The 15,000-nt window shown below is 34.4% G+C and overlaps 2 protein-coding genes across 2 annotated transcripts in view; one reads left to right on the forward strand and one right to left on the reverse strand.

Moving 5' to 3' along the window:
- LOC115431961 (NACHT, LRR and PYD domains-containing protein 3-like) overlaps nucleotides 1-15,000 on the reverse strand; it is a 592,418-nt gene that overhangs the window by 286,566 nt on the left and 290,852 nt on the right. The window lies entirely within an intron of this gene.
- Nucleotides 1-15,000, forward strand: part of LOC115431989 (aryl hydrocarbon receptor-like) — a 39,474-nt gene that overhangs the window by 8,039 nt on the left and 16,435 nt on the right. Inside the window, exons 3-5 of the mRNA XM_030152749.1 lie at nucleotides 3,527-3,642; nucleotides 9,867-9,956; nucleotides 14,491-14,617. Coding sequence (XP_030008609.1) covers nucleotides 3,527-3,642; nucleotides 9,867-9,956; nucleotides 14,491-14,617 — 333 coding nt within the window. The remainder of the gene's footprint in view (nucleotides 1-3,526; nucleotides 3,643-9,866; nucleotides 9,957-14,490; nucleotides 14,618-15,000) is intronic.

Consider the following 15,000-nt stretch of genomic DNA (forward strand, 5'->3'; position numbering starts at 1 on the left):
TTCACGGGTTAAAAATGTCACTTAACCAAAATGAAAAACTAGGTTAAAGTATTGTCATTGATTTCAGCCAATTAATCAACGGCTGGCTTTTTCCTGCTTCAGACTATTATCATTATTATTATTATTATTATTATTATTATTATTATTATTATTATTATTATTATTAATTAACTAAAATTATTATAAGCACTGTTCTACCTGTGTTTAATATGCGTATTTGGTATATATATTTAGAGCTATATATGTATATATTTTTCCTGCTACTTTAATTCTAGTTGTATGGGGCCACTGGCTTAATAAAGGGTCAAAACACAGTAATGTCCCGTCAGAGAGCGAACTTTAATTGATTGCCATTCCAACATTTATTTCAATATAAAGTAGCTCCTTGTTTTGGATAATCCTTATGGTCCAACTAAAACAAAAATGAATTTAAAAGTAAAAATATGGGTCATTTAGCAACACTAATCTGTCAGTTAGTCTGTAAATGTCCTGTCAGAGAGATTTCAAATATCTTGTTTTAACCCTAAAGTATTGTGATATTATATTGGCCTTTGATTGGTTCGTCTTGTGTGTTTATTCTGGTTAATTCAATTCATTTGTAAATATATTAAAGCTGCAACATTCACACATTTATAGCACTGGCTGTGATAGTGAAGTACATTTTTCTGATAAAATACTGTTCATATATGTAGAAATATAAGAATGATTGTCCATATTTAGTTGTTTCATGCAGAGGTAAAGAGACTATGTGAGTAGGTGAGGATGGATTAAAAATTAAAGTTTAAAAGAAAATATAAATATAGTAGAGAAGAAGAGTCTGTTCCGTCCCATCGCTCAGCCGTTCATTCCCTGTTCGTCGATGCTGTCACTTCGGCTCAGTCTAACGTATGGAACTCTTTACTCAGTGTAAACGGAGCCAGAGGCCTGAAGAATGTGTGTTGTGATGTTTTGATCGGTTGTTGGTGTCCTCACCCCCCTACGTTGTGCCAACAAGCCCCCCCCCCCCTTTTTCTTGGTTGCCGCGGGGTGTTTTTTCTCGCCAGTGGCTCTGGTTCCTGATATCAGGGCATAAAATACCCCCTCCGACCCATCACAGCTTTTAATTATTGATGATCGACATGCCTTCCTGCTCTTCCTCGACACAAAGCCCCGTCAGCAGTATAGAAAAGCTGCAAAACATAAGTACTTTCCGATTTTTTTAAGCTTTTTTTTTCCACCATAAGTCGTGCACCCAACAATTAATCTGAACTAACACATAAAACATAATAATGTAACAGTGAAAACCAGTAAATCAATGAAACTAACAAATGTAATCATATGAATTTTAAGCCTTTTTTCTAAATTATTTTTGTTTGTGCAGGGATTTAAGGTTATGTAAAATTGTATGTCTTTATGTCTACTGAAACCTTTGACAGGGATATTTTTAAAATGGAAAAAAAATTAAAATTAGGTTTATAAGTTTTAGGTCAATTAAGATGAAATTTTGCTGAGGAGAGCCGCTTTAAACCATGACCGCTGAACTGCAACTACAGCCCCTAAAACCTGCAGAAACAAAAGGAAAATCACCTTTGATTTTTGGCTAAATTTATACATAAGTTACTGGTAATTAATAACAATTGTAATGACTGCAGCTGTTATATTTACAGCTGACTTTTTCATTCATTTTGATCATTTTTTAATAATTATATTAATAGTTAAAGTCTCTCAGGTGCCATTTTACTGCACAAGAATTACTTTGAATTTTCACGTTTTAACATTTGGAAAGATTTGAATCCTTCCTTCCTTCGATTACTGAAGAGAAATATAAATAACAATAAAATAAATTGTAGGATTATTGTAGAAATAAAGTCATAAGGTAATAGTCATAACGATATTATAGTAACAATTACTGTAATAATAATAATAATAATAATAATAATAATAATAATAATTTGTCAATAACAAACTTAAGTAACACAAACATTGCACATTTTAACTTGAAATCTGTCAAACCATGATGATGATGATGATGATGATGATGATGAAGATCCAGCTGTTAATATTTACATAACAACAGTGGAAACGTGCATCCATTTTAAATACACTGTTGTTTCTTTCGGTGATGTTTCTTAATCCTTTTGATCATATTTTTAAGGCTGACGTCTAAAACCGTGCGGTGGTTCTGATCCAGATCCAGATCCAGATCCAGATCGGTGTTTGTGTTCTGGTTCTGTCCAGTACAATCACATGTTAGAAAAGCCCTGATTCCTGATAATGCAGCGATCCAGTGAGTGTGTATTGATGGTGTTGGGAATGTGGGCCAGGATCAGACGGGTCCGACGGGTCCGACGTGGGCCTGTGTATTGTGTTCAGCTCGGACCTTTCCTCTTCCATTAACGTCTTCACCGCTGCTTCAGAAAAGCTCTTTGTTTTCTTCAGAACTGACCCGCTCAGACATGTTTCAGCCTCGGGGTCGATGCCTCAATGGCCTCAATGTTTTTGTCTGGGAGGTCAAAGGTCACAGTGAAGCCCCTTTGTGATGTTTCCTCTGCCCGACTGTACTACAAACGTGTTTCTGCAAAAAAAAAAAAAAACATTAATGTCCCGTCCACACTAACACAAAACTAAACACATTTATGTATTTTAGTTGATTATAACAGATTTTTTTAAAACTCTGGTTTGTTTGTATTTGAGTGGAGAATGGACTGAGGTATAGTGATGAAAACTGTTTAATAATAAAAAGAATGCACTTAAAAACACTTAAGAAGGTTTGAACTTAGTTGCTGCTCAACTTTATCTGCTGTGTCCAAAATTATCAAGAGTCTGACATGTTTAGAGCTGCAGCTACTGATTATTTTTGTAATAGATTATTTTCTTCGATTATATTATTATTTAAATAGGCGAAAAAAATAGTAAAATGTGAAACAGGCTTGTCTGAAAATGACAACTTGTCCTTTAGTCAAGAAACAATAACCACAAAAAACAGAAAATTAAAAGATATAAAAAATATCTATTTGTAGAAATGACAAAAACAATAACAACAGTAAAAGTATATATAAAAATGTCTGTGGATATATAGAAATAACAGCAGTTTAAAAGTATATATAAAATATCTATAGATTATACCAGAGCAATAAAGTGTGACGTCTGTAAACAATATGTCACTACAGTCTTCAACACATTTAGATCCAACTTATTAACAACTTAAAATGGAATTAACACACAACTTTGAAACAACACAAGTGGAACCAGTGTTTAATGACAGCGAAATTAAAGAAATGAAGCTTCAATTCAGGAAAATTATGATCAATAATTTTTTTTAATCGTTTCAAGTCAATGAAATGTTTCAGGTCCAGTCAAGACTTTGATGGAATTTAATTAAAAGTATTGGTTGTACTTTGGGGGAAATGACAGTTAGTGGGCTCTTTGCTGCCGTCAGTGGAACTGTTAAAATGTTTGGGGACGTCCACAGTCCTCACACTGATACGACGAGAACATCTGAGTTGTTCAACCTTCAACTCAAACGTCTTCTTTTTGTTTTCTGCAGTGGCGCTGAAGGACCAGGTGTCCAGTGGTTCATCCGACCGCTGTGATCACAGTGAAGCCAACAGGGAGTCGCATCCGGTGGAGGGTCCGATATCTGAGGGGGATCTGCTGCTCCAGGTCAGAGCTGGTCACAGACGTTCACACCCGTCACATGGTCCAGCGTTCATTCACACCTCAGCAGGAGGCGTTAGAGCTGGGGTGGGCGTCAAACATGCGGCCCACGGGACAAAACGGGCCCACCAAAGGGTCCGATCTGGCCCATGGGATGAATTTATGAAACGCAAAAATTACACTAAAGATATTAACAATCATTATAGCACAGGTTCCACTTCCAGACCGATATGATCTAAAGCAGGGCTGTCAGACTCATTTTAGTTCAGTTCCACATTCAGCTAAATTACATCTGCAGTGGGCCGAACCAGTAAAATAATAATGTAATAATATATAAGTAATGTCAAGTCCAAACTTTTCTCTATGTTTTAGAGCGAAAAAAGTAAATTTACATTATGAAAAGGTTTACATCTACAAACTATCCTTTCAAAAGATGTGAAAAACATGAACAAACTGAAAAAATAAGTGTCATTTTAACAATATTCTGCCTCAGTTTATCATTTACACATGTACATTATAACTTACAGATCACTGCAGATCTACAAACACACAAAACATTTAATAACAGACAGAATATTGTTAAAATTCTACTTACTTCTCTTAAGACATTTCAGGATGTTCATATTTGTTCAGGTTATTCACATTTTTTTGCCAAATTATACTTTGTTTTAGTGCAAATACATGTGTAAAAAGAGAAAAATTTGGAATTGTCATTATTTTTATGTTATTATTATGATAGTATTTTACTGGTCCTGCCCACTTGAGATTGAATTGGTCTGAATGTGGAACCAGAACTAAAAGGATTGTTAATGTCTTAATGTAATTAATGTAATTTTTGCATTTCACAAATTCATCCCCAGGGCCAGACTGGACCCTTTGGCGGGCCGGATTTGGCCCCCGGGCCGCATGTTTGACACCTGTGATCTACAGTAAAATACTATCAAAATAACCTATAAATAATGATAAATACAATTTTTAACTGTTTGTTTTAATGTAAAAAATTAAATTTACACAAAATATTTACAGTAAGGAACTATTCTTTCCAGAGGTGGAGAATCCCAGCTCCATAAAGTTAAAGTCCTGCCATGTGTTGGTTCTACCTGTTCACTTAACAGATGATTCCACTAATTTTCCATCGACCTGGATGAGGCGTTGTGTTCATTAAAATAGGCTGGTTCACTGACGGGTTGAACAAATACATGGCAGGACTTTGACTTTATGGAGCTGGGATTCTCCACCACTGATCTGCTCCAAAAAATGTGACTAACCTGAACAAATATGAGCAAACTGAAATAATATTTAATAAAACTAAGTGTCATTTTACCTATATTCAGCCTGTTATTAAATGTTTTGTGTATTTGTAGATAGGGATGTGTATTGGCAAGAATTTGGTGATATGATACAAATCACAATACTAGGATCACGATACGATATACTACAATATATCAAGATACTGTTAAAAAAAAGCTATTTTTTGTTTGTTTCTTTTTTTTTTTTAAGATTATTTCGTGGAAGAATTGAATTACACCAGAAATATGTACAAATACTAAACTCCTTTTTTTTTTTTTGGATCAGAACAGGATCTAATGCTACGTCACAAAATTTTTCGAATTCTCCTACTTTCCAAAGGAACTGAAATCTGCCACTCTCAGACAGTAAAAAGTGCTTTTAGGATGTTTCAATAATTAGTGTTAGATAATGTTAAATAAAATATAAGAAAAAACAAAAACAAAAATGAACCTCCACCATATCTGCATTTGAGTAAATACCTAAAAATATAGATACAGTAATTTTAATATCAATATAGTATTGTGAAATGAAATATCGCGATATACTGTATTGCAGAACCGATATTTTCTTACACCCCTATTTGTAGATCCACTGTGATCTATAAGTGTGTAAATGATAAACTGAGGCGGAATGTTGTTAAAATTGCGCTTATTTTTCTTAAGAAATATCAGGTTGTTCATGTTATTTACATTTTTTAAAGCGTACTATGTTGATAGAAACGTTTTCATTACGTAATTAACTTCTTTCAATGTTAATTATGTTACTGGTCTGGCCCAGATGAGATCATATTGAGCTGAATGTGAATGTGGAATGTGCATGGGTCACTGAAAAGTCACTTTGACACCAGGAGTCCCAGGATCTTTGGACGCTGCAATGATCAACATTTTGTGACGACTTCCGACTGAATTTTTCTCTTCATTTGACCTTTTTAAACTGATTTATTTTCCATTTATTTTCAGAAAATAATGTATTTTTCTACATTTAATTCACTGATCTTGTAGATGCTCAATAAATCTTGGGGTAAATTCAAAGGTTATTGTATCAAAACTGAAGAAAAAGTGACTTTTGTTGCAAAATATGAACATAAAACAAGTGTCTACATCTGAGCTGGGTCCAAGGCAAGGAGTTGAAATAGGTTTTAAGATGAGTTTTTACATTTGGTTCCTGAATTAAAATGAGTTTGACGCCCCTGGACTAGAGGGATATGGGATTAATTTATTTATGTGACCTCAATCATTGTCGAATCGGACAAATAGACGAGAAACCGAGGTCATCATGATTCAAACTGCAGATGTTTCAAAGTCCGTAACCTTCTGAACAGTTCTGATTAACTCACAAATAATGATTAACATATTGATGGAAGCATTGATCGTGAAGCTGTAAATGGGCTGTTGTATTGAATCCAGGTTGTGTGGGTGGAGGGGGGGGGGGGTCCTTCAGCTGCTCTGTTCCATTACAGACACCGGCCCATGAATTATACAGAGCCGGTGAACACATGAATAATTGAAGTGAAGGGGGTGGATGAAGGGGGAATAAACTAAAAGCATTTAAAGTATTCGTAGATTTAACTATAAATCACCAAACGTCAGGATCGAAATCAAAATTCGCAGCTGTTTCCTCTATTTCTACAAACTTTCTTAAATTCACCTTTTAAATGTACCTGCAAATAACCCTAACCCAAGGGTTTCATATGTAAATGTTCAGTTCAACCTCAGCTTTGTGTAAACTAAAGCACCTGTTTCTGTCCCAGTTCACCGTAGACAGAGATAATTCAGGCCAAACACTGAAAGTTTGAAGTCCAATTTAAGAAAATGTTCAAATCTCTAATAAAAACACACTTTCGCTCATGTGGACGAAGTGTTTTGGTGTTGAAATAGGTTTAAAAAAGTCTGAGATTCCCAAAAGTAGTGGAATATATGAAGAAAATAATAGAAAAGATTTATTTTTGTTCTTTTTTTTTTTTTTAGATTAATTTGTTCATTGTTTTGAATATTTTATCGGTTTCTGTTTTTCATTAATTGTTTTGTTGACGTTGATTATTTGGTTCATTTTCATCATAATTTTGTTCAGTTTTAGTTCATTTTCATCATAATTTGGTTCATTTATGTTCTAGGTTTACCATAGTTTTATGAATGAATGAATGAATTTTCTAGATTAATTTACAAATTTTCTCAAATATTTTATTTGTTTCTGCTTTTCTTTAATTGTTTTGTTCACGTTTATTCATTTTCTGGGTTCATTTTGTTCATTTTCATCATAATTTTATGGGGGGGTTTTTGCTCATTTTCATGATCATTTTGTTCATTTTTATAATAATTTTGTTCATTTTCTTGATAATTTTGTTGATTTTTGTAATAATTTTGTTCATTTTCTAGATTAATTTACTCATTTTCTTGAATATTTTATCTGCTTCTGTCTTTCCTTGATTATTTTGTCCATTTTCCAGATGATTTTGTTTGTTTTTTTTAGATTGTTTTGCTCATGTTTGGTTGTCTTACGTTGTTAATTTGCTTTTGCTGGTGGTTATATTGTGCTTTTTCATTCAAAGTAAAATACATGTGGATAAATGATTGTTTGTTACAGACTGTATTTGTATGATTGATTGTGTGTATTTCTTATGGTAGGAGATGATGCAGTTAAACAGAGGATGGTTATAATCTGATTGTTTTCTATTTTCCTCTTATTTTTTTTCACTCGTTTAATGATTTGTCATAAATATTTGATTGTGTGTTTTTATTGAGTTTGAGTTTACAGGATCTTCTTGTGTTTGGGTGAATACAGAGAACAGAAACAGAGGCAGTAGGAGGAGTCGTCCTGTGTTTTTGCAGCGTTTAGTGTCGCTGTGTTGTCGTGTTGTGTTGCTTCAGTCTCGGTCTCAGGGGAGAGCGAGGTTGACCAAACATGAGAGAGAGAGGAGGGTGTGTTTTATGCAGACACAAGAAAATACAGTAAATATTTATACACAGCGCATGTATGTTACTGCACTCTGTGTGTGTGTGTGTGTGTGTGTGTGTGTGGTCGGACTGACTCGACTGATGAATAACACATCCAGTTTTTCTTGGATCTTAATTTTTCATCTGGTCTGCTTTCATTTCCAAACCTTAACATTTTAATGACTATTCCTGAACATATTCTCAGAAACCAAACCATCATTTTTTTTACCATAATTTTAACATGTTTATTTGCTCTTTTCTCAGGCCAAAATGAAGCAAAATGAATTAGATTATGGATGGATGAGGTCATTTCTGATCTAATCGCGGATTATTTGATATTTTCCAGTTATTTCACACTAAAATAAACACCACAAACATATATTATGACAAATTTCACCCAAATGTGTCGTCGTTACTAATGAAGTGATTAAGTCTAACATGTCCTTCATCATCATCATAGTGTCGAGTGAAAACCTTTTATATTCATTATTCAACACTGACTGGAAATGATTCACAATCAGATGTCTTTTATAGTGTCATCTTTCATTTCCCCCAAAGAATACAACTCATACCTGTAATTAACTTCTAGTAAAATTCTTTATTAGAGCTGAAACGTGTGACTGTTTTTCCACATGCGCAGATGTAGCAGGACTAAATAAATCAGATTAACAGGTATACATGCATGAAGACATTGGAGTATTAGGGTAAATCCAGGTGTGTTAATCTGATTTCTCATAATCAGATTGTACTGTTTACATGATCAATAATAATCTGATAACTCTAAAAATCAGATAATGATAATTTCATGTATTGGTGTATATTAGTTATAAATGGAGTTCTAAGCTTTAGTGATCATATAAACAGTATAATCTGATCTGTTTTATCAGATAACAGCAGTAATCTGATTACTTGTAATTACATTAAAACACCTGGATTACTCTGATGTCTTCATGCATGTACACCTGTTCATCTGATTTAGTTCTTTTACATCTGCACATGTTAAAGATAAAACCAAAATAAAAAACATAGAAAACGTAGTCAAACATGAACATAAGTCAATAACAGGAAGTTTGATTCTATTATCACTGTGTGCGTACATAGGAAATCCAATAATTATTATTTCTGATGTGCATGTGAACACATCAGATCTGATTATTACAGTTATCTAATTATTAGCAGTTATCATATTTTTATGTAAATGAGGTCAATATTTCATTATATTCTGATGCAGCACACCAATACGTACAAATACATGAAATACTCTGATCATTATCAGATTTCTGGAGTTCAATTAATCAATCAAGTTTATTTATATAGCACTTTACGACAACATAAAGAAGATTAATATCGATCATGTAAACAGTATAATCTGGTATGTTTTATCAGAAAACAGCAATAATGGGATTTTGAGAAATCAGATTAACGCATCTGGATTTATCTTAATCCTCCAATGTCTTCATGCATGTGTACCTGTTAATCTGATTTATTTAGTTCTGTTACATCTGCGCATGTGGAAAAATAATTAATATCATAGAAAATGGAAGTTAAGTTATCAAATGTGAGTGGACGACAACAGGAATTTTGATTCTACCCTCACTCTGTATGTACGTACTCCAAAAGAAATCCGATAATGGACTGGAGCGTCTAAACCAGGGTTTATCAATTATTGCATTTCTTAAGTGCATATTAATGTGTCAGATCTTATTATTACAATTAGCAGATAACTCCTAATTATCTGACTTGTATGGTCATGTAAACATCATTGACAGCTCTGTCATTGTCCCTGTAGTAGTGTATAAAAAAAAAAAAAAGACATTTCTGGAATATGAATAAAATGGCCCCATGTATGGAGGAAATCGAGGTTAATCCAAATGTATTTTAATGAACTGTGTCGTCAGATACAACAGGATAATGAACCTGCAGACTTTTCTTCACATTTAAGACAAACGTTTTCCACTTGGAACACTGTCGTCCTCCAGATAACGTGTTTGTGTTTTCTTTGTGCAGGCTCTTAATGGCTTTGTGTTGGTGGTGACGGCCGAGGGTTTCATCTTCTACTGCTCTCACACTATCCAGGACTACCTGGGCTTCCACCAGGTGAGATCCACCACAGTATTCATCCAACGAAAACAAAACAGAGATAATTGTAATTATACTCAGAAATATTTATGCGACTGTACTCTTTTTGGTCATTGTGTCTTATTTTCTTTCTTTCAAAGGTCTTTTTATTGATAACATGAATAAAACATTCGCTATACAGGGATATATTTTTTTGATTTTCTGAACAACATCCAACACTTCAAAACACATATCCCTACCCAAACATGGACGAACACAGCCACTGAAAAAATTTATGAAGAGACGGAATGAAAATTAGAAAAAAATATTAACAGCCATGTTCAAAAAGTGTAAATAAGTGCAGTATGAATGAACAATATAAAAAACAAGACAATAGAAAAAAGAGAAAGGGGTAAATAAATAAATATATAAAAGAATAAAAAAATTAATTAATTAATTGAGAAAAAAAAGGGGGGGGGGGCACTACTCAGACATTATTGTTGTGGGTTTCTCATAAAATATCTGGAAGGGGTCCCATATTTTGTAAAATTTCTTCTGTGATCCCCAGTAGTGTATCTGATCTTCTGTGGACTCATGCAGGACATCATCATTGTGTCTGTTTTAACACTGCACAGTTTTCCATGTTGTTTAACCCATAAAGACCCAGTGGTGCTTTTGTGGCCGTTCCTAAATATTTTTTTTCTCTGTATTTAACCTTTCTTAAGCAATTCATCACTATTTATTATATTATCCTCTGTATTTTGTGTTTTTTCAGTGAAAATCATGTATTTTTCAATATTTAATTCATTGATCATGTAGATGTTCATTAAAGCTCAGATTAAAGTTGAAGGTTATTCCAGCAAAAAAAGAGAAAACTGAAGAAAACGTTACTTTTTTCAGCAAAAATTCTATTAACTGAAAGTAATAAAAAAAAAAAGTATGTCCATTCACTGTCGTTGATCCGACTGCATGGGTTTGACTGGTGAATCAATGTTGTAGAAGATGACAGTGTTTCCACGGAGCCTCTGAACGTCCAAATGGGTCATATCTGATGACCATGAAAAGACGATGAACTGCATTTTACACCAGTTATTTACATGCATTGATAGGATTAATGGATCAGCAGTTGTTCAACAGTTTAGATCAGTAGATGGTTTTGGTCGATGGTGTGTGTTTGGGTCTTTATGGGTTAAAACAGTGTCATTTCCTGCATTTACTGTATTTATTCATTTTAATGTACAAAGATAATATAACAAAATGTTGCAAAGTCCTCCTAGACCAGGGCTGTAAAAACACCTTTTCTTCAGGTTCCACATTCAGCCACATTTGATCTCAAAATAATGACATAAGTGAATATAAATAATGACAACTCCAAATTTTATATTTGTTTTAATGCAAAAACCCCCATTAAATTTCACATTAATGAACTATCCAAACATAAAAGATGTAAATAACTAACAATTCCAAGGAACTCAGCAACTAGAACCGGTCCTGGATTCCCAGACCAGCACAGAAATATTAAAACAAATACACTTACAGTCATAGTTTTAATCCACTTGTCTGTATAAGTGACACCACAGCCTCCAGTTTACTCGAATGTTTCAGAATGTCAGTCGGATTCTGTGGGACCCCCTCAAATGCAACACAGGTAACTGACAAACACATCTAGACTGCAGATACGCTGTATATTCACACACATATGCAGCAGTGTTTCCTGTTTGAGGTGTGAACGTCACCTCTAAGACTGTGTTGTAACATCCACCTGAGGCACATCACTGCTCATCTACAAACAAAGGCCAAATGCGGAGTGAAACGGCTGTTCCTGCCGCCACAACACCCACAGGATATTAGGGTTGGCACTTATATAACACCAAAGAAAACAAAACAAAACAAAAAACACTCGGTAGCTGTTGTGACACCCATGAAATAAACCAAAATGGAACCCAGCCAGACAACAAAATGCAAACACACACACACACACACACACACACACACACACACACACACACACAGATAGATAGATAGATAGATCTTGCAGTTAGAGAACAAGGAATGTGTACTAGACCAGTGGTTCTAAAGCTTTTTTGAACAATCACCCCCTCACGTCATCATGAGCATTTTGCCCTTCCCCCATCCCCCCCGATAAAGATTTGCAACTTGGGGGGGGGGGGGGGGGGGGGCATAAATTTGCCATAGAGATAACGTGCTGGTAGTCCAAAAACAGAAGCACGAGCACCACTTTTCCTGATGTATATACTTATACATTGTGATGGATAATCATGACTAATACCCTCCATTTGTGCCTGAGTGCCCCCCTCCTCAGCTTTCTCATTAAAAACGCCCCCCCCCCCCAACGCTGTCCCACCGCCCCAGTAGACAGACACTGTACTAGACAAATATTATCAACAGAAGTTAAAGAAGTATGCTAAGTATTAGTGTGTAATTGTGCTTATAAAGACGAATTATATCACTACAACACTTACATTTCTACATGGATTGTCTGATTCAATTTTTTCCCCACATTAGCAGATAATTAATTTTCATAAATAAATACTTTGTTTTTATATTAATAATCACATGTTTTATTTATAGAAATAGGCTTTTGGATGCTGATTAAAACATACATTTATGATTAAAGTTGTGTTTAAAGGTGTAATATGTGTATCTCATTCAAAATAATCCAATTGAACACATTTAATTTTTGTTTTTGGAGTAATAATCCAACTCAGTTTTAGAATAATTAATACACAAGAGTTAAACAAACTGTCCAGTCTCAGGTATGTAGGTTATTTTATTGATACTACTGTTGATCAGTTATTCCAGTCAACAATTCAAAGAAAACAAAAATGGTCCAAAAATCAGAAGAATGTCATGAGATTAATAACAGGGTATTGAAATTGATCCATGAACATAAGGAGTTAAATTCTAGAATGACGTAAATATACATTTAAAAATGTGAAATTCATTCATGGTTTTCAAAACATCGGCTTGTAAAGATATTTTGGAGGGTAAATAGAGTGGTAAATAAAACTGATTTTGATTTGAATGTAGGCGAGGCGTATATAAGCATTTATCTTCTGCCTAAACCTGTTCAGTCTCAACAGAATTCACAGTCAGCTGACTTAAAATCAACCTCACCGACTGAACGTTCTGTGTTATGGAAGATGACTCAATAAACTTAAACCTTAACCCTTAAACGTCAGGGGTCAAAGGTCACCAGGTAACATATGTACATTCACAAAGAGTGTTGAACAGCAGCTCATTACAAAACCAGAGGAACACAGAGGAGAATTCACTTTTTCTTTTGCCGATTTACTAAAGAATTGTGTTAAAAACTGCAGCATGTTCCAGTCTAAACCTGCACCCAGAACTCAGATATCAGAGAAATGAGAAACACTAACCCTGTCCAGCGTCTTTTCAGGCGTCACTTTTGCCTGTCAGAACCACTTTATGGTTACCTTTGTGTGACCCCCCCACTCCCCTTCCCTCCACACTTAAGGGGGGGTTGGTCAGGGGCCAGGTCCTGCTGGGTCTGGATGACAGATACCAGGGTCGCTGCAGGTCTTTGGCTCCGTTTCTGCTGTTTGAACAAAATGTTAAGAGACACTTGATTTCTTTTGGCTGGACTTCAAGGAAAACGAAGTCAAACGTCACTGTGTGTTCACCTACTGATGGAGATTCAGGAGGTTCTGTCAGTGGGTCAGGAATAATAACAGTGTAGTAGAAAAATCAGCTTTAACCTGTTAAACCCTGGTCCATTTGTTTCCAGTGGGAATCATTTCAATGTAACACTGGGACAATGAATTAGCCAATTACAGAAGTTTCATTCATTGAAATCCAAGTTATGATCAGAAAACAGCAAAGATATGACAACATTCAGAAAAAATATTACCAAAAATGAACAAGAAATGAATAAAATAATCATATAGTATAGCACAATTAATAAAATGTACAAAATCTTGACCGTATTAACAAAAATGGAAAATGACAAATCAAAAAATTTAAGAAAAAATTTATAAAATCACTGAGAAAATTCACAAAATAACTAAGACAATTAACAAAGTTAAATGAATAATCACAAAAATGAACCAAATCACTAAGGAAAATATAAAAATGGACAAAGTAATCGAGAACATTAATAGAATATAAGGGGAAGAAATCAACATGCAATGGGAAAACTTATAAAAATGAACATAATGATAAAGAAAATGAAGCAGAAAAATTAAGAATAAATGAGCAACAATATCAAGAAAACGTGGAGATAAAGTATTCGTATGAAATCACTGAGAAAATGAAAAAAAAATATATAAAAAATGAACAAGAATTGAATCAAATAGGTTTTACAGGTTTGACCATTTGTTTGTTTGAATTTTGTTCTGGTTTTATTGAGTTTTTTGCTAATATTCTTCCAATTACATGGATTTATAGAACATGAATATTGCTATGAGGATTGCGTACTGTTACCATGGCAACAGGTGAAACTGTGGCTGCCGGGGCGACCGGGTTTAAGAGGCTGTACTTTGTTTTTTTTAAATCCAGACATAAAGCGTTTCCCTCTGTGGTGCTCTTTCAGACTGATGTGATGCACCAGAGTGTGTTCGAGCTCATCCACACCGAAGACCAGGAGGAGTTCAGGAGGAACCTGCACTGGGCCCTGAACCCCCCCACGGACCAGGGAACCACCTCTGACCCCCCAACAGGTACATCAGGACAGTCTACGTCACCACTAGTTCTGTTAACCTTTACTAGTTCAACATGTGAAAACATGACCAACACTAGAACCACACTAGCACTGGGTTCATAGTACAATAAAAGCATGTATGACCTTTGACCTTTGATGCACTTTTTACTCATGTCACATCTTTTACATTGTTTTAGTCATGCTAACCCTTTACTACCTACATTTATTTACAATTATGTTTCAGAAAATTTATTATGTATGTTGTTGCTGTTACACAGATGCTAAATGAAGTGTAGGTTTTTAATTTGAATATAACACATACAATAACTATGATGTAAATTAGTGACATTAGGCAAAATAGGTATGTGTGTGTGTATGTATGTGTTTGTGTATTTCTGTGTG

This window comes from Sphaeramia orbicularis, chromosome 2 (assembly GCF_902148855.1).
Source record: "Sphaeramia orbicularis chromosome 2, fSphaOr1.1, whole genome shotgun sequence".
In the NCBI taxonomy this organism is placed as follows: domain Eukaryota; kingdom Metazoa; phylum Chordata; class Actinopteri; order Kurtiformes; family Apogonidae; genus Sphaeramia; species Sphaeramia orbicularis.